At 44.5% G+C, this 26,626-nt stretch overlaps 1 protein-coding gene and 1 long non-coding RNA gene across 6 annotated transcripts in view; one reads left to right on the top strand and one right to left on the bottom strand.

Annotated features, from left to right (window-relative positions):
- Window positions 1–26,626, bottom strand: part of LOC146830315 (uncharacterized) — a 122,820-nt gene that overhangs the window by 30,988 nt on the left and 65,206 nt on the right. The gene's annotated exons all lie outside the window — the stretch shown is intronic.
- Window positions 1–26,626, top strand: part of HGH1 (HGH1 cochaperone) — a 152,152-nt gene that overhangs the window by 107,736 nt on the left and 17,790 nt on the right. For 4 of the 5 annotated variants that reach the window (XM_085604510.1, XM_085604509.1, XM_085604512.1 and 1 more), the window contains exon 6: window positions 1,189–1,311. In XM_085604510.1, the coding sequence (XP_085460636.1) occupies window positions 1,189–1,311 (123 nt within the window). Of the gene's footprint in view, window positions 1–1,188; window positions 1,312–8,591; window positions 8,664–26,626 lie in introns of those variants that run through there. The other variant, XM_085604513.1, reaches the window with a different exon arrangement.

Raw genomic sequence — 26,626 nt, 5'->3', positions numbered from 1 at the left:
AATAAAAGTGGACTCGTTTAAATTAAGATTTTGGTTTTTGCACGTTCACAGTTTGATTCTCCTACGGCTTTCACTTTTCTTACGCTCGTTTCACGGTCTCCACTTTAAGTTCCAGGGCAGCCATCGGTGAAATTACCCGTTGTTTCTTTTATGGTCATACAGAATCGGAGATAGTACCTATACACACATGGTGATTTCAGGACATATTTCGGGGCACGTTTTTTCACCTTTGTTTTGTCACCTTTGAATTTTAGACATAACTACGTAAATGTTGTCTCTTCATTTCGCCTTTCATTTGTTTTTTCTAAAATTAACCCCCCGACGAAGGGCAGGAGATTGCCCGAAATGCATTGGGGCTAAATGAACATACGTTTGTGTTTGTTATACATTTTCAATATGTATTCATACAGAATACAATACTTTTCATGAAGTAATGAAAGTACTACAACCAATGTCTTAGAATAAATTGACATGGTGAACAACCTACCTTGAATTTTGGATTCAAATTCTTCCATTTGGACTTTAGGCAGTGCACTCTGAGCAGTTTAATTATACAAATACTTTACACATTGCCTCTTTAGATAAGCCTGATTGTTCTGTGCTTAGCTACCAGAGGGTGAGCACAGGTTATCGTTTAGTGTGTATCTAGCTAACCCTGACTAGAGTGGTGGTTCCTGCTTGTACAAGGTGCATACTCTGTCAACCAGAAACCCCAGTTCTAACAAGCACCCGACCCCCCCCTCCCTCCCAGAGTTTGGTTAATGCAAGTGAATAAGGACACATGAAGGGGGATTATTCCGCTATGCATGTTATTCCCCATTGCAGGCAGTATAACTCAAAGCAGTCAGATTTAGGTGCCAACCTATTGCCGTAATCGTTCATTCGGGCCACCCAGTGTCCCTGCATGTAAGCATAGCTCACATATGAGTCCTCAAGTCTGGCCCTAATAAAGGTATCTTGGAGCAGTTTGTTTTATTATGGGTCCCTTCATCAAATCGAAGAGACACTGTCAAGGTGTAGCGCTGAATGCGCACTGCAGTTTTCAAAATGTTGTTCTAAATAGACTCAAGGTATTTGGCACTGCATCCAAATCAGATCACAGTTTTGTAGGGTTTCTGGGCAATGTAGTTTGATGTGAAGTTGTTATTTGCACGGAGATTGTTATACTGATTGCATGATCTTTTGCAGCTCACATCTACAAAGAGAGGAAGGCACTTAGTGAAGGAGAAGGGCACATACCTGATCATGAGGGAATTCCACAAGTGGGAGGAGGAGCCAAATGTGATTGCAGCCTGCGAGAAGCTGATCCAGGTAAATGTTTTTAAACCCTTCTCCCTTCCTAATCTTCCTGCCACTTTATCTGTCCATGGTTGCTTGGGATCTAGTCTCTTGCCTTGGGTGCGAACGAAGTGTAGATCGTTGTCCATTTCCTTTACATACAGTCGTAGAGTCCCCTTCGTTCGTCGTTCCTACTTTGCAGAGCTTGAAACTAACTACCTCTTGGTCCATCCAACAGGGAAGGTCATCATAGCCTTGTGGTATGCGATATATTTAGCTGAGAATAGAATTACTTCAGGGAATTAAGGAGTGAGGATTTCATCAATTCAACATACTCTGTACTGCACTAAATATTTAATAACCCTCAAGGGACGACTTAGTGAAGCAAGACCATAAGAACCTCAATCAGAAATGTGACTTGGTATCTCACTAATACAGTTTTCCAGTCCTTTGAACTATTCCTGACATTTGAACTTGCTCTACAAATGTGCAGAGATGGATTGATCTGAGCCACCCCACACATGACTCTTTCCAGTTCTCTCCTGCTTCACGCCAACTAGGGGTGGGCGGAATTTGCGGAATTAACCTTCGCAAATTATCGCGAAAATGTTTAAAATTATCGCAAACAAGCAGAAATATCGCGAAGATGCGGAAGTTTTTTTCCGGCATGTTCGCGGGATTTTCTGCATGGTTGCGGGTCGCCAACTTACCCATGTGGTTGCTTGCGGGCGCGGCCATCTTGTTTTGAGTTGTTCTCGCGGTGCATGATCGCGAGAAGAAAGACGTGATCGCGCGACGCATGACGTCACTGCGGGCGCGAACTGTCGCGAGACAGCGCAAATGGCTAAAAACAATACAACATCTCATGGAGAACGCGACCGGATCAAGAAAACTTGTCGGCGAACGCAGGGATTCAGGTAAGGCGATCGCGCGCGAGAATGTATTATTTTACAGCGCGAGCAAGAAACAAATTATCGCCAAGCTGCGGAAACCGGAATTTTTGACATTTTCGCGCTCTCCGCGGAACGCGAAAATGTCAAATTATCGCAATTTCCGCGAACGGAACGAAATTTTTGCCCAGGCCTAACGCCAACCCATCTCACCATACCTCTTCCTTTCCTGGCACTTACAATCAGATTCATCCTGGTCGGAGTTACAGTTTCACATGTTTCAGTGCAGTGCTGAAAGGACCTTGATTAATAGTTTAGTGGTAACTGTATAAGGCCTTTCCTTGGGGTCCTGGCACAATCCATGGTTACTCGACATTGGCAGGGGTTGAAGCCGAGATACAGCCTTACATATTAAATAAATCACAATAAAAAAACTCAATGTCCGGCCAGTGGCATACGTTTTAAGAAGTAACTGTGAGTAAAAAGGAAAGATACGGTCGTTATTCATACAAGAAACCAGAAAGTACTACACCTCCATACGTTTACAACTCTATCTCTTCATACCACCCATGTGCTAGGCACCAGGGGCTGATGTACTGTATCCATTCACAAACCAGGGTGTGCAGTTTGTACACCAGTTATTTTGCAAATGGTTATGCAGTGTGCAATGCGAGCTGAGTACAAATAGGTTGGTTTTACATTTTATCCATTAACAGGAGTTGCTAAATGACATACCTAACTAAAATTAAGCAAGTCATAATTTGAAGCCTTCTGCGATTGGCTGTGAATGCAGGAAGGAGGCCTGCAAGGGACTGCAGACCTCAATCCCTGCATTGGCACTCCTACATAGTAAATGTATATTTTTAAAACATCCGTGTGTGTTAAAGGGCCAAATGCTTCTTTTAAAAAAGGTTTCCCATTTCTGAAGACTTTGAGCGGAGGCAGCAGTTTTTTCCTGGACATAATTCCCAAACCAGAAGTTGTCACACTGGCACACTTTAGTCTTTGCGAACTGTTTACCACCACAACTCAGGAGTCCGTAATCAATCAATGGTTTGTGACTGGAATTGTGGTCAGAAACCATTGACACCAGTCACTTCTTAACTTGGCAAGAGCCAGCCGTAGACACTCTGACTAGTAGTGTATTCTTGGTGTAGACTGTTTCAGCAGAACTAACCTGTGTACGTGTTCTCGCATGCTGACTGTCCATTGGAGGAGTAACATGGGGTACGTTGGAAAAGGTACGCGGGTCAGGGTGGCGCCACTTTTCCAAGCATTACAGGGGACATGCGTCCCAACAAATGCTAAGATGTCTCATTTTTGGAGAATAGAATCTGTTGGTGGTGTTTCCTCCACCATTTTATACAATTCCGCTTGTGGATTTTGAGGTTAGCAGATCCTTCAGAAATTGAAGGAATTTCCATTATCAGCCAACTTAAAATCAAGCTCCCAGTCTTTAAGTTTACTCAGTAGAATCCAGACTTGCTCTCCAGTGCCAGTAAAAACAGTTTACTACCATTGTACAGTAGAACTAGCTTGAGAGGTCTGTGCTTACTGCCTGACAGGCTCCAGTGACGGTCACGCTATAGAGAAGAGGAAAACTGGGCCTATACTTCTAAATTATCACTAAATAGGTCTTGTCTCTCTGCACATATTTAGCCCCTTGTGAACTGATTCTGGTTGAAATATTACTTTATAACCCCCGCATGTGGAAAAAGAAAACTAAAGAATAGAGTATACATGCAGGAGTGCAGAGAGGGATATGGTATTTATAAATATTGATGGAGGGGAGGAGTATAATACACCTCTTGTGAGTCTTGGCCCCTCCTCACACTCGTGATTGACAGTAAATCTTATGATTTGCTCTGCATGTGTCCTCTTGTATTATAAATGACTTTTCAATTGAAATCTATAGGATAACTTCTGAGAAACACACATTCATTTTATTCACACTATTATGTGAAGCATCCCCAGATCAGTTGTTTTGTATTGCTTTTTTTAAATATCTCTATTAAACATTTCAAGCATGAAAAAAGAGGACAGTTTGCAGTATTGTTTCAGCGGCTGTGGGAGGGAAGCAGTCTTTCTTGAAAGGATCCATGTAGAAGAGTCCTGTGTAACATATAGGGCGGTGGGGGGGGGGGGGGGGGGGGGGGGACCAAAAAAAAGAGGGAGTACAATCCCAGGGGCTCACAAACTTGGAAACATGGCACTCCATCACAGCACACTCGCCTATGGTCATAACTCACCCTGCTATCTGCAGCCATCGCATTTACCACCTAGAGACTTATCACACCTAAGCAATTAATCAATCTCATCATCTGCTAAGTGAAGTGGGGGGCGGGGGTCTGTACTCTCTCAGGTGATTCCTCAGTTGAGGTTTTCATCTCATCCGCCTGTTCTTCTCCCACCCGGTCTACCATCTCTTTCTGTCTCTCGGGGTCCCTCTCCGTATGATCATCCCTGCGAACGCTCCAGAGGCATACCTCCTCCGCTACTGCCCATTCCAGTACATCCATATGCCACCTGTCATGGGCACTACATGTGCCTAGTTAATGCTGATATGGCGTCTGGCGAACATCTAGTCCAAGGAGAGCAAACTGGTAATTCATTTTCCCTCTTTTCTTAGGGATTGGCAGAAGGCAGTGTCAGATGGATCGGGCCACTCTTATTCGTGTTATCTGGGCCACCGAGCAGGTGACTCTGATGTAGTGCCATGCAACCCCACGTGGATAAAAACGGCAGGTGACACACCACACAGCAGACAGTCAGCTGCACGTGATTGGTAGATCCTTCTCAGCCTCTGTGGGTTCAGATGAGCCCTGTGGAGGTACTAGAATTGTGTTAATTTGAGTTAAGCTTTACTGACAGTCTCCCACAACTGCGCCCTGACCCGCCTCCACACCCCATTTGTGAGTGGGGTATAGAGGCCACCTTTCCACAGGGTGCGGGTCCTAGTAATATCAATCTGCCTGTCTCCCTTCAGAGCCGCACAGGTACGGTAAATCAGGCCCCATGTGAACCCGGATCCAGTATAAACTTCAATACCTGGGATTCCTCCAGCTCATCAGGGAAACTGATCCATATTTTTCGTGCTGTGCATGATTTACCGGCGTACTGCAGGTACTGCCCCGGACCATCCCTGAACAGCTCACAAGCTTCAGCAAGCATTATAAAGGAGTTCTTCAAATAAACGTCCCCAACACTACGGCAGTGCCCCTCTATCCTTGGAGTCGCTAGAAGGGCGTGCCCTCAAAGTGAGAGCATTCCTGCATATGGCATGCTTTTCAATATATATGTTTCTGCCCTTTCCAAACTGGGATACTATGGATGCGGTACCCGCTGGGGTCCTGCTCCCTCCCATTAGTAGTTATGGCAGGTCAGTCAGATACCAGTCCCACCAGCAACTACTTCTCACAAGTAGATTCTTCCTCAGACCATAATGCTGCTTACTGCAGTAACCCTGCTAGTTAGTATAACTAAACATCTGGGAGGCCAAGACCTCCATACTCCAGGTCCAGTTTTCGTGTGTATAGTTTGATTCTGCTGCGTTTGCCTGCCCTGATCAATGAGACCAATTGTCCACAGAGTTGTTAAAAGATTACATTTGGCAAAGTGCAAAAGGAATTCTGCGTGACATATAGGCATCTCAGTAGTTGTACCATCTTGCTAAGGGCTACATGCCCCATGACCGACGCGTTTGGAAGCGTTACATAGATGACGTGATAATGATTTGGTCGGGTACTGAGGAGGAACTCGAGCGTTTCTATGACTGGTTGAATGCAAGATCGGTGGATATCCAATTCACCATGATGAATGACAATAACACTATTGACTTCCTAGATCTCACTTTTCAAGTCGATGATGGTCAGTTAATTTGTGATCTCTTTCGCAAACCCACGGAGAGAAACACCCTCCTTAAATATGACTCTCACCATCCACGCAGCTTGAGAGACAATCTTCCATACGGTCAATACCTTAGATTAAGAAGGAACTGCACACGACGAGCTGATTTCTTTAAAGAAACTGAGATCCTTACTACTCGTCTAAAGGAAAGGGGGTACCCCATTGGTCTTTTGAAACGCGCACGTAAACGCGCCTGGTATTGCCCGAGAGATCTACTTTTACAAGTAAAGGAGAGAACATCTAAAATGGAGAGTATTGTATGTGTAACAACATTTAATACTAAAAGTAATGACATGAAGAAAATCATGAAAAAATACTGGAACCTTGTTGCCAGTGAGCTTCCAACCTCTGAGGAACCATTATTTGCTTTCAAACGGGGTAGGAATGTGAAAAACAATGTTGTCAAGGCCTTTCTTGCACCACCAAAACCTCGGGGACTGAGAGACCAATTGGGTTTACCTCCCCTCATGGGCCACCACAAATGCGGCCAATGCAAAGCCTGTCCGTTGACAGTGGAGGGCTCTTCCTTTTCCTACCACAACAGAACATATAAATCATTGAGCCTTACAAATTGTAACAGTACCAATCTAATCTACGCAATAATTTGTCCCTGCGATCTGTTATATGTGGGTCAAACCACACAAAAGATCAAAGTCAGGATACTTCAACATATGAGCCGTATCAGATGTAAAACACAAGGGGCCCCCCTGGTTGACCATTTTCTTGCGCAGAACCATCAGCCTGAAAACATCAAATGGTGGGTGCTAGAAAATGTAAATCTAGCTCCTAGAGGAGGCTCTATTGCACTCATTCTAAAGAGAAAAGAATGTAGATGGATTCATTCTCTTAATACTGTCCAGCATAGTTTAAATGGTCTTGAGGAAACATCTAGAGAGATGGGTCAACTATAATCCACCCTTGTTCATCATCTTGATACAACTGTAAATATATAGTTGTTACTGAAGTATTACCAGCCATTCATCTTCTTCCTTCATAAAAGAAACATGTTATTTTTGTGTTGGGCGCAAACGAAATGTAACCAATGATTCTTAAAAACTTTATTGTTACTGAAACATTGCCAGCCCTTGATCGCCTACTTACACAAAAGAAACTTGTCCTCTTGGGTCTATACGTTGTGCATATATGCATATTTACATAGGAAATGTAACCTTATGGAAACATAGATTTTTTGCATTCGATTGTACTTCCCTGTTTTCGTACACGACCGGCTTTCAAGAAATAGCATTACAATGGTCATTTTGGCTTGATTTCACATGTTGTGTAAAATTATTAGGCTTTATTACAGCACAGTGATTCCACGAAAGGTTTCACTCATAAAAGAAACTTGTCAGTTTGGATTTATATGTTGTGTATAATTACATAGGAAATGTAACCAATGATCTCTAAAACTTTATCGAAACAAATGCCTGTTACATTCAATTGTAAATGCCGATTTTACGTATATGACCGTGTTGTAAGAAAAAGTATGACAATGTTCTTTTTCTGTTCACTTGTTGTGCAAAATCATGTTGTTTAATCACAGCATAGGGTTGCCGCCAAGGTATTCATTCTATAATTCCCATCTCCACGCTTCCGAGTAACCAACTTGTTATATGCCTCGATTAATTCGTTGTTATGGTTACAGCCGACGTCCGTGCAGCACCACAGACGCTTACGGCATACCAACAGCTGTCCCGTTTCTCCTTGACGCGACCTGGGTTACCTGGCAACCATTACGGCACGTTCAGTTACTCCCGTCATACGGGGCGGGATTAGCTCGTTTACATATATCAGCCGTCCTGTCACTTGCGTTTCGAACGCGGATTCCCCCACATCAACGAAAGGTGGCCTAGTAGCGGGATTTATAACCGTCTACAAGCATTTTTGCCTCTACTCAAAGTGAGTATCACGCACTAGCGTCCTCTCTGGGTTCACTTTGTCGAGAACATGGAGCTAAGCATGCATCTCCCGTTTATATTTTAGACGCTGTTACCAAACTATTTTGGTTTCCCACGTCAACGAAAGGTGGCCTATTAGCGTGACTTTTAACCGCTTGCAAGCAATCCGGCTGCCACTCTAAGTGAGTATTACGCACAAGCGTCCCCTCTCTGTTTAAAGCATGCAACTAAGCGCGCATCTCCCGCTCATACTTTAGACGCTGTTAGTTTTTCCAATGGTCTCGGCCTCAGAGTGGATCTGACGGCCTCCATCTAAACAACTAGATCTCGTAGCCAGGGATTCAGTCACAATCTGTGGTTTTCCTTGGGGTTGACTGCATTAACCCCTCTAGCGGTCCTCCAATCAGCCACCGTTTAGTGACTTATTCACCGCAGTATGCTTTTTTCAATTTAGAAACCGCCACTCACGCTTGATTCAATGGGAGATAAGTCGCCTTTGAGCTATTCGCCATCTATAAGGGGCTTTTGCGGTTTGTAGTTCCCTAATCGTCCTTTGAGCTCTTTCTTTATTAGTAGTAATGGCGGGTTGATTACATCATATCCAATTCCTTTGTCCTAGGTTCAATTTAATTGAATCCACACTTCAGACTCCTCATTGGATAAGTGCTTCGTCTCCACAACGTTTGAAAATTAGGCAGCCCTAGACTATCGGCTAGGTGAGTTTTGGCCTCTTTTGTGACCACAATCCTGTAGGTCTAGGACCACACGTAGTGGTGTATTAAGGACCTTCTTTTGACACGCACTTTAATTGCCCCTGCAGGTTGCCATTGCTTCTTTTAAACGTCCTGATGAAGACCCCCATGACGATTTAATATCGCTTATACTGGGTTGAAACGTCGACAATACCTAGGACCAGTGTGTGACCCGTTTTCATACAGAACTTGAGTCATTCATGGAAACTGTGTCATGTTACTTTTCTAGATACTGGCCCTTTTTATATTCTGTATATAAAACTTTTTTCATTCCTGTACATATTATGCACTAACGTTGTCACTTATGTCACTGTCTCACTGATGCACGATTTCACTTTTAGGATTGTAGTTTTGGTAGCCTTGCTTTGCTATAAAGAATGACATAGATGCTAATATAAATGATGCACTTCATATATAAAAAACAATATGTCATCCAACATATCTGATTTCATCGTGATTTTCATTGTCATCTGTGTATGTGGTCCTCTTGAAAAAGAAAATTTTCCTCTGATTGATTCTTCCATTTGAATGTATTCAGTTTCTCTCGATCCATTCGTAAAACAAAGTAATTGTTTGTATATACCCGACAGAACCATTGTATTCTATATTATTCATACCCAGGTTCTGAGGGACACAGGGTCACCCCATTGTTTATGATACACCATGACCGACAACGGCAGGGTCTTCCAGAACGCCACAGAACGAGTAAGATCCCACACAATGCGGCTCATATTTCTGTCATATTGTTGGTTTTTGTCATGTGTTACTTGAATCCCAAGGTATCAAAAGTGGTTAGTTTCTCAAGGGAGACCCACCTCTGGGAGGTCTGCTGCCGGGCTGGTGCTACCAAGGAAAACAACACCGTCTTGTGGCGGTTAACTCGGAGATCTGATACAGTCTCGAAAGCTGACATAAGTTATAACTGAACAAACAAAACAAATAGGGTCTGAGGGAAAATCTTTATAGACCTTCAAGGATTCCTAATCCCCCTTCCTAAATAATCAATACAAAAAAGGGGATCCGAGGTCTTTACACAACCCTTGATATAAATTCAAGGCAGTTGACTCTTAGCAATTTGCTCCCACAGTGAATTAGAATAGGTAAGCATGTGAGAAACAGATACAGAAAAATGAAGACAAACAAGAGATAAGAAAAAAAGCTTGATCTAAGGATAATCCGCATCCCATCATTACACTCTGAAAGTGCCCAGTGTCATCATCTGGGTTACCAAACAACTCTTCTCAGCAACCTCTTGTAACATCGAGGTGATACGAATGAGTTGTATCCTCTTACCAAGAATTCGTCCAGGAAAAGAGGAAAAATAGAAAGTATATAGAGTGCAATGAAACAAAAAGATTTTTTGTGTTTGTCAGTGTTCCTAAAATAGAATAAACAATTGACGAACACTAAGTACGTGCTTCTAACCTGTGTCCCATCAGTCGTTTTTCTATCTAAAAGCAATGTGAAAACAAAAAGAAAGAAAAGGCAGTTACACAACGTATACTGCTCCTATTTTGCGGTCGACATGTTTCAGCCTTCGGGAAGACTATCCCTGGCTTTCTTCAGGACCTCATGCTCAAAGCTACTATTTTGTAGACTTTGAAAAAGAAGAAGAAATGGGTTACTACTATACCCTTATAGTTGTTTTCAAATTCCTCAATGTGATTACTGATGTTGAGTGACATCTAAAAAACAACCAAGAAAAATTATTGCATTGAGATGTGGATTCATACAGATAATCACATGGTATATATTATTTCCTACATCTGTTAACCCCACTTCTCTGAATATCTGCAAGAGATTAATGATCATGCTTACCAAACATCTTATCAGGAAAAAGCCCCACCTCACTCGGCACCAGCTCAAGTCAAAAGGAGAGGCCCCGCTCTGAAAATAAACGTGAGCCAATGAAATAACAAAATTGAGGAAAAACCGGTCCCTGAAAACTAAAGAGCGGTGAACTTCACAGAGAAGACAGACAAAGCTTGACCACGTCCTTCACTCATTAGGTGATAGGGGCAGGAATGTGTCAGCGAATCAGCAATTGGCTTCTTTAAAAACAATTAGCTAAGTATGGCATATGGATAAAGCAACAACATCTCCATGTTTCAAAATGTTTAAAAAGTGCACCTGAAGTGACATTACTAGTCGGGTATAAAACCATGTTCAATTACACCGTGGCAAAAGACTATTCGTATCGAGACACTTTAGTGACTCAAAAGGAACATGAGTGAAAACAAGGTTCAAAAACCCAGTTTGAAAAGTGTCTACATGAGCCAAGTTACCACTATGCAAATCAAAGCAACTAGCGGGGTGATGAAACGCCCCCTATCTTACAACAACAACAGGTATTGAGGAAAAAGTATTGAAGAAAAACAGGCTGTAGATTCATACCTGTCCGTCGGTACCTCCGGCAGGGACTCGTACTGGGATGGAGGTACCGGACGTGATCGGACGGTTTGGTTTTATCTCGTATTGAGTTAGCCCAGCTGTCGGGAATCAGCGAAAAAACGCCGTAAGGTCTTCCGGCGCTCAAACCATGACGTATAACGAAACTACAGAAAAACGTCACGATGGCCGGTAGTTGTAGTTTCTTAACGAAAACAGCGTCTTTTTTCGACCAGAAAACTTTATTATGGTAGTTTTGACACCGTCACGTAAGACAACAACAAATCCTCTTTGCGATAAAGAACAGAAATAAACCAATAGTGACTATTCCTTCTTACTACAAAACTAAGAATCAATCATTGATGGAAAATTGATTCTTCTTATCAATTTGACCTAGTGATTGTGATAGTATTAAACCACTCCTATGAGACGGTACATGTCCTTTCTGGGATAGTGTGTTACAGGATTATGTGCAAAAAAAGGGGGGGATGTTGTGACCATTTTACACATACGTAAAAAATCCTGCTAGAGCACCTAGCAAAAAATACCTGTAGCGTCATTTTGTCAATTAATGCACCTCAGAGAGTAGAATAAAGAAACACCTTATGTCAAAATTATATTATATTATATACAATATTATGTATAGGTGTTGGTGCTACATAATATCTAATGGTGTATTCAGTGATGTGAATGCAATGAGTGCTTATATTTAAGGAAAAATTTCAGAAAGAATTTCAGGAAAAATCTCACAGGACCAGATATCATCTGTAGTCAGATGTTACTACTTTCTTAATGACATCCATGGTATTGCGTCATTAAGACCATGTACATCACTAGACAGTTTGAAAATCCATTTCTGCTCACGAAGAAAAAGGAAATTGGACACATCGCTCACATGTGATGGAATATAAGGTTTTTCAAGCACAGTCCAATTGAAATCACCTGCATTATGGCCTTTTTCAACAAAGTGTTTAGTAAGTTTCGTCATGGTCTTTCTACATCTGAATGTACTTTTGTGTTCTTGCATCCGTAGTTTTACTTTCCTCGTTGTCATGCCAACATACTGTAAGGGACATGGACATGTAATGAGATACACCAGATTTTCGCTATTACAGTTTGTAAAACTCTTTTGCACCCATGGTTTAATGGTACCAATGTCAACAGTTTTAGACGCTTGGGTTTGTGGGCAGACGGCACAGGAGCCACACGGATAGTGGCCCTGGACCGGAGGTAAACCCCATAAGGTGGTATCTGCCAAATGCTTCTGATCACGTGGGCGAGTGTGGACCAATATGTCCTTTAGATTGGTGCTTCTTTTTAAGGAAAACAGAGGTAGTGGTATCTTATCAGTGTGGCTGTTCAAAATTCGCCAGTGTTTGCGAACACTTTTTTGAATCATATTCGTTAAAGTGCAGAAGGTGATGACACAAGTTAACCGCTCTAGCGGAGGTTTTCTCACTGGAGGTTCCAAAAGAGCATCCCGGTTGTTATTGGATGCTCTTTTAAAAGCTTTTGTAATCAGTTTTCTTGGATACTCCTTTTCAAGAAGTTGTTGTTTCAGGTTGTTAGAATGTGCTTCAAATTTTTCACGAGTAGAACAATTCCTCCGAATGCGGAGGAATTGTCCATAGGGCAGGTTCTCTCGGAGTGATTTGGGGTGTTGGCTGTCAAAGCGGAGCAGTGAATTACGTGCCATAGGTTTGCGGTACAGTTCACTTTGTAGACCTGTGGGGGTGGCAAAAATAGACAGGTCTAAAAAGGTTATCCTGTCTTTTCCCACTTCTACTGTGAATCTTAGAAACTCATTTCTGGTATTAAGCCATTCTTTGAATGCAGTGCTGGACTCCAAATTGCCGCGCCACACCGTTAAAATATCATCGATATACCGCTTCCAAAAGCGGATCGATGTAAAGAATGGATTCGATGTGGTCAAAATGTGCTCTTGCTCAAAAGTATGGACGTAAAGATTCGCCAAACTCGGCGCGAGAATACTGCCCATACTGGTCCCAGAGGTCTGTAAATAGATAGTGTCCTCATATTTGAAAAAAATTTCTTTCATAGCCAATTGGGCCAGGGACATTATGAATTGGACTGGTGTTATAGAGTCTAGAGTGGCATTGGTCAAGATGTCGTTGATAGTATCTAAGGTTTCGTCTTGCGGTATTGACGTATAGAGTGATTCTACGTCAAAAGACACTAAGTAGTCAAGGTCTTGATCAAAATCAATCTCTGGTAGCAAACGCAAGACATCCTTGGTGTCCTGCAGAAATGTCGGCATAGTCTTCACTATGGGACGTAAAAAATGATCTACAAAAGTGGAGAGGGGCTCCAAAAGTGACCCAATACCCGATATTATAGGTCTACCTGGTGGTGGTTTTTTTGGCTTGTGTATTTTGGGCAAACAATAAAAATACGGCATTACTGGATGGTTCGTATGTAAAAAAACTGCTTCTTGTGCAGTAATCCAGCCTTCCGAAATGCCTTCTTCAACAAGATTGTCAATGGTCTTTTTGATCCGTTCTGTAGGATCTTCTTTTAATGGAAGATAAGAGCGCCTATCTGACAATTGGCGCAGGCACTCATCCCTATATGTTGTCGTGTCTTGGATAACAATAGCTCCGCCTTTGTCGGCGGGCTTAATTGTTATTGTGTGGTCTTTTGTCAGTGATTGGAGTGCATTCTGTTCTTTTTTAGATAGATTATGAAATTGAGATTGTCGAGTTTTGCATAGACTCATTTCCTCTTCCTGTACTGCTTTTTCAAAGGTGAGTACTTTATGAGGAACACTGGTGATAGGGGGATTGAATGAGGAGCGTTTCTTCAGACCAGTATTCTTGCTCTCAAACTCAATCTGTTCTGAAGAGGAGTCTTTGTCACGAAAAAAGTAGAAAAGACGGACTTTCCGGAAGAATTGTGCTAGTTCACAATTCACTTGGAAAGGATCGCCTGAGTTAGTTTCTACAAAGCCCAGACCTCTATTGAGGACTAGGGTTTCGTCTTCTGTAAGCTTTTTGTGACTAAGATTCACTACCAAACTTACTCTGCACTGGTCCCCGGTTGTGCATTCCTTTTCGTTTGGCTCCTGGTACCCATGTGTGATGTTGTGGGCTGTTCCCAATGTACCTGGTTTGGTGCATTCCTTCGCTTTCCTCTTGGTCTCCTTTGGCCAAATCCTAAAAAAGATTGATTGGAATATAGTTGCTGATTTGGCGGGAACTGAGGCGGGCAATGCATTGGAAAATGAGGTGTAGGGGGTTGAAAGTGTGCTGGTGGGAAACCCCAGGGAGTTGGTGGCCACCACTGTTGAAAATGTGATGTCTGTGGTCCTCCTTGCCAGTTGGATCTACTAAACCTCCCACGCCCCCTCCCTCGAAATTGTTGTCGGTTATCCATAGGTACTTCTCCTTCATCTGAGTTCCCCTCAGAGCTTGATCCTGAATAGGAGGAACCATAGCGTCGCCCTTTCTTATTGAATTCAGGGGGAGAGTAATCATCACTAGTGTAGGGATATACTACCTCGTGTTTAAAACGTGACAAGTCTTTCTTAAATTTATCGATCTTAGTAAGTAGGATGTTATCTTTGAACTCTTTATTAGTTTTGTTAGACTCTTCCTGATTTCTTTTAAACAGGGTCGCCGTAATAGTTGTTTTTATTTGAGCCTCAAGTAATTGGATTTCTACAAGGATGGTGTCTGCTATCCGCTTAGCTGTGCATATTATGAGAATTAACCAATCACGTGTGCATCGCCATGCAATTAAGGACCAATCTTTCAAGAAAGTTTTATCTTGAAGAAAGAAGCGAGGAACATTCGTGACAATTAGTCCCGACGGGGCACAGTTACCTCGTAGGAACTCTGCCATTATGGCTCCATGGATGAGCGTGCGAGAGTGAGATTTTTTCAGGAACAGAACTTTGTTCCAATCGTTCTCAGTAGGTGTCTCTACATTAGATGTACTATCAAGAATGCTGGGTGTGAAGTCCAAAATGGATTGGAGAGTTGCATCATCATATGCCAAACCGCTAAATTCTGCCATATTTTCAAACAGAGAACAGTTCAGAAGAATCTGTTCTTTTTAAATTAGAGAGACCCACAGCCGAAAGGCCGTACAAGAACAAACAAAACAAATAGGGTCTGAGGGAAAATCTTTATAGACCTTCAAGGATTCCTAATCCCCCTTCCTAAATATTCAATACAAAAAAGGGATCCGAGGTCTTTACACAACCCTTGATATAAATTCAAGGCAGTTGACTCTTAGCAATTTGCTCCCACAGTGAATTAGAATAGGTAAGCATGTGAGAAACAGATACAGAAAAATGAAGACAAACAAGAGATAAGAAAAAAAGCTTGATCTAAGGATAATCAGCATCCCATCATTACACTCTGAAAGTGCCCAGTGTCATCATCTGGGGTACCAAACAACTCTTCTCAGCAACCTCTTGTAACATCGAGGTGATACGAATGAGTTGTATCCTCTTACCAAGAATTCGTCCAGGAAAAGAGGAAAAATAGAAAGTATATAGAGTGCAATGAAACAAAAAGATTTTTTGTGTTTGTCAGTGTTCCTAAAATAGAATAAACAATTGACGAACACTAAGTACGTGCTTCTAACCTGTGTCCCATCAGTCGTTTTTCTATCTAAAAGCAATGTGAAAACAAAAAGAAAGAAAAGGCAGTTACACAACGTATACTGCTCCTATTTTGCGGTCGACATGTTTCAGCCTTCGGGAAGACTATCCCTGGCTTTCTTCAGGACCTCATGCTCAAAGCTACTATTTTGTAGACTTTGAAAAAGAAGAAAAAATGGGTTACTACTATACCCTTATAGTTGTTTTCAAATTCCTCAATGTGATTACTGATGTTGAGTGACATCTAAAAAACAACCAAGAAAAATTATTGCATTGAGATGTGGATTCATACAGATAATCACATGGTATATATTATTTCCTACATCTGTTAACCCCACTTCTCTGAATATCTGCAAGAGATTAATGATCATGCTTACCAAACATCTTATGAGGAAAAAGCCCCACCTCAATGCAATAATTTTTCTTGGTTGTTTTTTAGATGTCACTCAACATCAGTAATCACATTGAGGAATTTGAAAACAACTATAAGGGTATAGTAGTAACCCATTTTTTCTTCTTTTTCAAAGTCTACAAAATAGTAGCTTTGAGCATGAGGTCCTGAAGAAAGCCAGGGATAGTCTTCCCGAAGGCTGAAACATGTCGACCGCAAAATAGGAGCAGTATACGTTGTGTAACTGCCTTTTCTTTCTTTTTGTTTTCACATTGCTTTTAGATAGAAAAACGACTGATGGGACACAGGTTAGAAGCACGTACTTAGTGTTCGTCAATTGTTTATTCTATTTTAGGAACACTGACAAACACAAAAAATCTTTTTGTTTCATTGCACTCTATATACTTTCTATTTTTCCTCTTTTCCTGGACGAATTCTTGGTAAGAGGATACAACTCATTCGTATCACCTCGATGTTACAAGAGGTTGCTGAGAAGAGTTGTTTGGTACCCCAGATGATGACACTGGGCACTTTCAGAGTGTAATGATGGGATGCTGATTATCCTTAGATCAAGCTTTTTTTCTTATCTCTTGTTTGTCTTCATTTTTCTGTATCTGTTTCTCACATGCTTACCTATTCTAATTCACTGTGGGAGCAAATTGCTAAGAGTCAACTGCCTTGAATTTATATCAAGGGTTGTGTAAAGACCTCGGATCCCTTTTTTGTATTGAATAAGTTATAACTGCCCTGGGATAGATCGGACTGAGTCAGGCATGTATAGCAGGGTGTCGTCTGCATACATAGACACTACGTGGGTTGTGTCTTCCACCCGTATTCTCCAATCACTCAGTTTGTCTCTCAGATAGACCACCAGGGGCTCCATGACGAGGGCAAAGAGGAGCAGGGACAGCGAGCACCACTGTCTCGTACCCCTCCCATAGTTGAAGACCTCTGACACCCACTTGACCTGTGTGCACTCGTGCCCTGGGTGCTGTGTTTAACAGGCATCTCCAAGCCAAGAACTGTGGCCAAATCCCATTCTCCGAAGTACTTCCCATAAATATGTCCAAGAAAGCGCATCAAACGCTATTTCTATGTCTAAAGCCACCAGCACAGCCTCTACTCTCATGGATCGGGTGGCGTGTAAGACATGTGATAGCCTCCGAAGATTCATGTGTGTGCCCCTGCCTGGCATACACCCACACTGGTCAGAGTGGACCAACTGGGAAACCACCTGACTCAGTCGTTCCTCCAGAGCCTTCACCAGTAGCTTGACATCTAAGCTGAGCATAGATAATGGGCACTACAAGCCTGGGTCACAGGGGTCTCTACTGGGTTTTGACAACATGATTATGAGTGCCACCCGCATATGGTTGGGCAGAATACCAGCCGATATGCCAGTAGTTTTTTTTTGTTGTTTTTTTTTTTTAATTTCTTTATTTTGCATTTCAAACCATCATGTCATATCAACACAGTAAACAAAGGACACTCCCATGTAGTTGGCATTGTAGTTACAAAAGGCAAAGTTACTGACAGGGGTACATTACAGAATAGGACGATGCAAAACTCACAGAGAACCACATATCACAGTTCTATTACTACCCACCCTCACCACTAAATGATAGAAACACAAGCTAGACGTCTCACACATCTTTTATCCTGGGCACTAATAAGGCTACCCCCCCCCCCCCCAAACCAGCCTGATAACCTCCAGGGTAATCTAACTCGACAGGGGGCACCACGGGACAGCTATATTACCTAATGGTGTACACTCATAATTCGTCACACCCCCTCCACAGCATCAGTGGAGGCTTCCATAGCAGCTCTAATCTTACTATACAGCGCTCAGACATTCTTGGGCCTATTGCGGGGAGGGAGGAGTTCGCTAAAGATCTCCGTTTGGGTACAACAGTAGAGCATATCAGATGCCCATTGAGTTTTTGTAGGCAGCAGCCCCTTAGACCCATCAGATCGCTGCCCTACATTTGGCTATCATTAGCCCCATGTCCACTAACCTACGCATCTCTGTCGGCAGAGTTTTTGAGTATCCCAGCAGCGCCAGGGCTGGCTCCAGCTCTAGCGGTCGCCCTATAATCGCAGCCAATTCAGAAAATACACTCTCCCAGAACTTCGCAACACCCGGACATACCATGCCAAATGTAGGAAGTCAGCTACCTGTTCATTACAGCGTTCACACCTCGAGTCTTCTCTCAGACCATACCTACTTAGTCTCTCTGGAGTGTAATAAACTCTGTTAAGGTATTTGAAGTGTATCAGTCGGTGTCTGCCATTAAGGGAGACTCTTTTCGTGTTAGTGCAGCAGTATGCCCACATTGCATCATCAATATCGTATTCAGATCACTTTGCCATGCCAAGCGCGCATTTGTATAATGATTTTCCTTATAGGACATAGTATGCTTATAGATTTTAGAGACTAGCCTTGTCGGTGCAGCAGTGCGTATAACTAATGAAAGAGCCGACAGTTCTGGGGGCTCGGCCAAGTCTGTTTCCAATAACTGGAGTAGGGCATGCCAAGTCCTATGAAATTGAAACTTGGTTAAAAGCGTGGATGGCTCCTCCCCGACCGGTACAGCATCCCAAGTCTTAGCGATGCCTCCCTCAAACAAATCTCCTGCTATTGTGATTTTTATGAAAGCAAGTGCTCTTACCACCCCTCTGTCCCTGCACGGTGGCAACCAATGGCACCACTCCAACTGAGTGTGGGGTGAGTACATTATAACTCCCGACTGCATCTTAAGAAGTTGATGCCAGGCGTGTGTGGTGGCATTAATCGAATCTATAATTTCCGTCCTGCGGTCAGGAGGCAAAAACAACAACGTAGGCAGAGGGCGGGAGAAGCAACCTCCCGTCCAATGCGAAGATGTGGAATGTCCGTCACGCCGTGCATCCAAAGAGAGGCATGTGCGCGCTGCGCCACTCTATAATAAAGGTGGAAATCAGGAGTCCTTAGGCCCCCCCATATGATAAGGTAAAGTAAGGATCTGCCATTTCACTCGTGGTTGTTTGCCGGCCCAGGCTAGTTTTAATACTATGGCAGTAAGCCGCTTGAGAAACACCCCAGGTAGGACTATAGGAATATTTGTAAAAAGGACCACAAACCTAGGGAGTATGACCATCTTCATTAAAGAAATTCTGCCTAAAAGGGACAGCGGTAAGCGTATCCAGTTGTCTACGTCGTCCTCAAGTTTGCTCACCAACACCCCATAGTTCTCCTTAAAAACAACCTCTGAGTCTGAGTGTACCTGAACGCCAAGATAATGCAGCGGGTCAGCGGTCCACTGCAACGGGAAGTCAGGCTCAAAGTGAGTAGTGGATGGAGTAAGAGGAAAAATAATGGATTTTGACCAGTTAACTCTCAGCCCTGAGACCCCTCCGAAGCGGACTATTTCTCTTAGAACCTCCCCCGCCCCATTCACAGTAAGACCTGCCTCATGAAGGGCCATTCAACAGAGTCGAAGGCCTTCTCCATGTCAGGAAAGACTGCCACCGCCGCAGTGTCAGTTTTAGTGTGCTGTAAGGCGCCAAACACTGTGCGGAGATCAGAAGTAAGGTTGCGGCCTGGAACGAAACCAGCCTGTTCCGGAGCAACCAGCAGGGGGACAAGGGAACCAATCAATTCGCCAGAATTTTAGTGAATATTTTTGTATCAACATTGAGTAAAGAGAGAGGACGGTATGACGAACAGTCCGTGGAAGGTTTCCCATGCTTTATGGCCACTATTATCGCCTCTCTCATTGTAGGCGGCATGGTGCCAATATCGTCGAATAGGGTCAAGTGTGGCAATAACAAGTCTAAGAATGCCTTATAAAAGATAACCGTCAAACCATCTGACCCCAGAGCACCCCCAGATTTCATTTTAGACAAGGCCAGAAGAATCTCCTCTTTCTCGATCGGACGCATCAAGAATTTGCGATGTGTGTTAGTGAGCCAGGGTAGCTTAATATAAGTTAAATATTCCAGGATTTCCTCCTCCGTACCCGAACTACGTGATGAATATAGACCTGAATAAAACTGGCGAAATATCTCTGCTATGGCAGGGCTCTCTGTGAGTACCGCACCATCCGCAGACTTAATTTCCGCTACGGTCGCGTATCCACGTCTCTTCTTTAATAACTGCGCCAACACCCTGCCCGGGCGTTCCCCCTACCGATAGATGCGCGCAGTAGTGTATTTACAAATATGCTTGATTTCTGCATCGGCTGTTTCATGGAATTCCTGCAGTGTGACTTGTATTCCAACTGTACCTCATCATCCGCACCGCGATGCAGTCTTGCCTCCAGAGTGGACAACGAGGCCTCCAATCTGCAAGCCTCTTGCTCAATGCCCTCAATACCCCTGAGTGTTTGGACATGGTAACTCCACCTATATATACACTTTGAATGCTTCCCATAACACCTGAAAGCTATCAACTGAGCCTACGTTTTTATCAAAGTAAGTTTCAATTGCTTCTGCAAGTTCTGTCTTAAACACCTCATCTAGCAAAGAATACGGTGGAAGCCTCCAGGTGAAAGGGGGGATAGTCTTCAGGGGGACCGCTAGCTCCACCAGTACCAGAGAGTGAGAGTGTGTGGGGCACAACCTCGCATGCTCTTATATGATCGTACAACTGTCCAGAAGCCAACCAATAATCAATACACGTATGTAGCTTGTGGTATGCTGAGTAATGCGTATAACCCCCTCTGTCCGGGAACCTCTGTCGCCACACATCATGCAAATCCATATACACCATAATATCAGAGAGCATCCTAGCTGCAGCAGATGCCTGCCTAGCCGGACCCCCAGATCGGTCCCGGTCAGGGTTCAAGACTAAGTTGAAGTCGCTGCCCCAGAGCTGCTTGACTGTCCCCAAAGCGTGCACTCTATCAGACAGGGCGAAGTAAAATTCAGGATTGTCATAGTTGAGACCGTAAACATTAACGATAAGGATATCCAGATCCCTCCCCCGACACCTGGAGATAACATATCTACCATCAATATATGTAACCAGAGGATCCAGCGTGAATGAGGCCTTAGGGCGAACCCAAGTTAACAACCCACAAGAATGCGAGGTAAAGCCTGCAGCGTGCACAAGACCCTGCAGCTCCCTACGCTGGAGCATAGGGCTATTAAGTGGTAGGTGTGTTTATTGTAATAAAGCAACGTCTATTTTCTGTCTCGTTAAGTATGCCAATACTTTACGTAGTTTTCTGTGGCCATTTAGACCCCTCACATTCCATGTGAGGGCCCGTATCATACCTAGTGTTTTCCCGTGTGGATAACTACCTGGTATCCCATCAGATAAGAGCTCCGACCTGTCCGTATTAGCCATAAGGGTCTACAGCTTGTGCGCTTGTAAAATAAAGGGAGTAGTGTCCAAAACGTATGTCCTGCATAGTAATATCCCGACCCAACCCACCCCCCATCCACGCCAGGCTGTCCCCAACTGAGCCTAGACAAGAAACTAGAAACCGGGCCTCCAGAACCAAAATGAATATAACTCAACAGCGAGCGTGTGCAGCTCAATCAAGTCAAAATGTGATCCCAGCCCTTCCCTCTCCCAATACACAAACCCTAAATGTGCGTGACACGCGTGGGCAGAGATAGCGCGCTCTACACTGAAAAGACCTGAAACAAAGTCCAAAACAGGCCACCGCCCCGCAAGCCATCCACAACATATTATAATAGGGAGTCACAAATATACGTTCCAATAGCAGGCAGCAAAGCATCAATATACAGCAATCCTGTATATTCAAGCAACCTACCCCTCCCAACATCAAGATCAACATAAATTACTAGCAGTAGAGGACATACCATCACTATAAAATACCATATATAGAAAAGACATTGCAGTTCGGGTAGTCCTCATTGAGGAAGGAGTAAAACATCAACAGCAAAGACAAAAGTGAGGATCTTATCTGCGGAAAGGGCGGTCAAGCATCAGTCTTCTTCATCCAAACCGCCACCCTCTGCACCTTCCAATGGAGTTCTCTCTGGGCTATTACGCTTGCATTTAGACCATTCTTTCATGGCCTTTTGCAAGAACTTCGGGTCAGTGAAGATGCGAGATTGACCTTGCCGATTGACCCTAAGTCTAGCTGGGTACAGCATTGCGTAGTCTATGTTGTTGTCTCTAAGCTGTGTTTTTTCAAAGGAGCAAACTGACGACCTGCCTCTTGTACTTTAACTGTGAAATCCGGGAACAATGAAATGGTGGAGCCCTCCTATTGCAGTGGTTGCTTGTTCCTTGCGACCTTCAGGGCTGAGTCTCTATCTCGATAGTTAAGCAACTTCGCTATGATAGGATGCAGAGAAGTGCCTGGCGCCGCGCGCGGACCCAGGGATCGGTGCGCCCTCTCCACAACAAACATGTGCGAGAAGGTCATGGTACCAAGAAGGGTGACTAGCAGTTTTTCTACAAATTGTTCCATATTACCAGTCGGTGTCGATTCCGGAAGGGCTACGATTCTTAGATTGCAGTGCCGAGAACATTCTTCCAAGTTCTCTGTTTCATCCTGCAGCACCTGCATTACCTTCCCCAGTTGTTTGTGACCAACGTCCAACGATGTCTGTGCCTCTTCGACTTCAGTGACTCGGCGTTCCGCCATATCTAAACGTTGAGCGTGCTTATCTAACCTCTCAGACATCCTGTCCATTCGATATGAGAGAGAATCCATCTTGGAGCCTAGTACAGCAAGACTACTTTGCAGCCCCTTCACCATCGCCGCTAGCATGGAGCGTATGTCGCTCTGTCTCCTCTGGAGGCGGGTCAGGTGTGTGGTCGCCATCTTCTGTCGCAGTATCATGCCCCTTAGATTTTATCTGGGCAAAGGAGAGTTTTGGCTGAGTACGGTTGACCTTGCCGATCTTCAACGTATGTGTACTGCTGGTCCAGGCCCAGAACACCGTCACCACGCGCCCTACCACAGCAACAGGTCACTCTCCTCAGTCAGCCTCCCCGGGGGCAACCTGAAGTGTTGTATGGCTAGTCTACCATGTCAGGTTTATCAAGCAATGCCCCCCCCAGCGCCAGATATGCCAGTAGTTTACGGAGGAGGTTAGTGGAGAAAACGTGAAAAAGCTCCATTGAGAGGCCGCCTGGGCCGGGGCATTTCTCTCTAGCCGTGCCATTAAGCGCCACCCGTAATTCATCTAGTTGGATTTCTCGCTCTAGCTGTTCGCTATTCTCTGCTGTCAGTTGGGGATCGCAATCATCTAGGAACGTTTTGGCATGTTCCTTCGTCTAGGGGTGTTGTGAAATCCTCTGCCAAATGGTCTTTCAGGGTCAGGTTAATTGCAGCCTGGCCTACAACTACCTGCCCATTTGCCCTTGTCGAAGAGAGGATCACACAGGTGGGGGGATCTCTCAGGCTTCAAAATCCAGGCCACCATATGACCCAATCAGTGCCCTTCCCTGTGTAGTCTCTGACAGGAGTCCCGTCGCACATGACGGACTAGCCTGTCCCAGGCACCAGAGACCCTTCTGTGTGCGTTCGTGAGATCCCTGTGCCCTTCCTATCGCAGTTAGTTGAAGCTTTGTCAAGTGGGCTTCACCCTCCATCAGCTCCCTTTCGAGATTTTTCCAGATACTATATATCTCCCCGAGGCATTCCTCACGTACGAGCACTATGAAGGTGGTCCATTCGACCCCTCAATTGGCCTCAAATTAACCCTGCAATGTCTGTGATATGAGTTTCCCAACGACTCCGGTGTGAGTCTCCACAGAGGAACATGTGATCTCTGCCTACCCAGGTCACACGTCAATAGGAGGGGGGCATGGTCTGGAGAGAATCACACCTAGGTAACCCACTCCCCTAATGTTCAGTGCCCCAATCTAGTCTACTGTGGGCGTGATGCTTAGGGGAGTAATGGGAGAACGCTGTTACCATCGGATGGTGTTCCCGCCATGTGTACTTCTTCCATAAGTAGGGGAGAGCATGGGGGAGAGATCAAGGTGGCAGCTGTGATCACCTCTGCATTTTTTTTTTTAACATATCTTTTTTATTAGAAATAAAGATACATACATAACTGTGCACTGTGAAATTTCTTGACATCATTTTTACAGCCACATCAAACCCCGCCGTCTCCTGGCACCCCTCAACCCACAGCATGGCCAAGTGAAATTGTCTTTGATGAGTTATCGCCCACGGTGTTGGGGGTTGGACCCTCACATATGTTGCCTTTATATTGAATGAATGAAATAAATCTTATAATGCGCAACTAAGCCCAAAGGCATCAAGGCGCCTAACCAAAAAACATCAAACAGACCAGGAAACCAAATTACGGATATGCCTTGGCAAAGAGCCATGTCTTTAATGCCTTCCTGAAAGTCAGGACAGAATGTTGAGTTTTAATTTCAGTGGGAAGGGTGTTCCACAATTTAGGGGCTAAAGTCGAAAAAGCCCTTCCACCCCATTTAACTCTTCGAAAACGGGGCACTGACAACATGCTCTTTCTCACAGAGCGAAGGTTTCTGCAAGGGGCATAAGGTACCAACAAGTCCTTCACCCCCCCAGCCCCAGCAATCCTGGCTTGGATCGGGAGCCAGTGCAGACTCTTCCTAGCCGCTGTAGCTGAGAAAAGCCTGGGGGCATCGAGCACAAATTTAGCTGCCGCATTCTGGGCAGTTTGCAGGCGTTGCACAAGGCCCTTATTTATGCCGGCATAGAGAGCGTTGCAATAATCAAGCCGTGAAGCGACCAATGCAACAACAATCTGTATGCGAGCCTGCGGAGCTAGGTAGTGCTTGATTTTCCTGAGAATCTTAATGATGCCCCAGCAGGTAGCAACCGTCCTGTTTACCTGCTGAGCCATGGTAAGAGCGGGGTCGATCAAAACTCCTAAGTTACGAGCCGAGTCCGTAGGTATAGGACACGCTCCCAGAGAGGGGGGCCACCATTCAGCAGACCAAATGTCCCTATTTCCACCAAGACCAGTACCTCGGTTTTTTCCGCGTTCAGCTTCAGTGAATTGTAAATCATCCACTGAGAAACTGCCTCCCTCCATGCAGTTCCTGAAGCGGAGAGCGGAGGCACTGCCCGGGTGGGAGAGGGACACCATAATCTGGGTGTCATCAGCGTAAGATACCACCTCCATCCCATAAAATCTTATTAGCCTGGCAAGTGGGGCCACAAAGATATCAAAGAGGGTCGGACTTAAAGCCGACCCTTGTGGAACCCCACATTGCACAGGTGAGGGTGGAGATAGGTACTCGCCCAATTTGACGCTCTGTTCCCTCTGGTCTAGGAAAGAAGCCAGAAGGCTCAGTGCCGAGCCTTCCACCCCTATCTCCCCAAGACGAGATATTAGAACCGAGGGAGATAGGGTATCAAAGGCGGCAGTCAGGTCTAACAAAACCAGGAGAGTGGTATGTCCCTGGTCGACCTCAGTGCGGATGTTATTTAGCACTACCGTGAGAGCCGACTCCGTACTGTGGAACCTCCGGAAACCATGCTGGGACTGATCCAAGAGACCCGAAGTGTCCAAGAAAGCCGCCAGATGCTCATTTAAATGAGTTTCCAGCATCTTGGCTGGTGCCGGAAGCAATGAAATGGGACGAAAATTCTTTAGGATTTCAGAGTCCAAAGTTGGCTTCTTTAAAAGAGGCTTAACCACGGCACTCTTCCACGAGGAAGGAAAAATGCCCTCCTGCATCGCCCGGTTCATAATGACCAGGATCGGGGGCAGTAAGGTTTCCCTACAGTCTTTAAGAACTTTAAGAGGGCATGGGTCCAGAGGGGACCCCGACCTAGTCTTACTTAGAAGCAAGTCCAGTTGTTGAAGGGAGAGCAAAGGAAAATTGGACAGGCTCGCAGAGGAGGCCCAGGTTCCACTTCCGATAGGGGATGTGACCGACGTGGGGGAGGAGGCATTGATGCCCTTTGCAATTCGAAGGCCGAATAAATGTCGGCTATTTTAGAGTGAAAAAATTGGGCGATCTTGTCACAAAGATCCTGGGAGCTAACAATAGGGTCGGGCATTTGCAGGGTACACAGAGAGTCTACAATTCTAAAAAGTTCTCTGGGAGAGGTAAGGGCGGTAGTCAACTTAGAGAAGTAATCCTGCTTTTCTTTAATTACCTCCGCTTTATACCCCTTGAGAAGAAGTTTGTGCTTTTCCCTCTCTTGATTGTCCCAACTCGCCCTCCACAGCCTTTCCTGCTTCCTGCAGCCCTGCCTTAAGAGTCTCAAAGACTCTGAGAACCAGGGGGCCGAGGGTCTATTCCTAGCAGAGTAACGAAGAGAAACAGGGGCCAACACATCCAGAGCCACTGTGACGGAAGTAGTCAATTCAAGCGCCGCCGTGCTGACATCCTTCACTGTGGCGATTGCAATATTAGGAACTAAGGGGGCAAGGGTGTCATTAGAACCGAAGCGTAACTATAGGAGGATTTCTGTCTTGCTAGGACCGATCAGCTTAGTATCTACAGGAGAGGCCTGAAGCTCCAGAGGAACAGCTAGATGATCAGACCAGACCAACGGGATAGGCAAGTCTGTTGT

This window comes from Triturus cristatus, chromosome 5_1, assembly GCF_964204655.1.
Source record: "Triturus cristatus chromosome 5_1, aTriCri1.1, whole genome shotgun sequence".
Lineage (NCBI taxonomy): Eukaryota > Metazoa > Chordata > Amphibia > Caudata > Salamandridae > Triturus > Triturus cristatus.
This window is presented reverse-complemented; position numbering and strand designations above follow the sequence as displayed.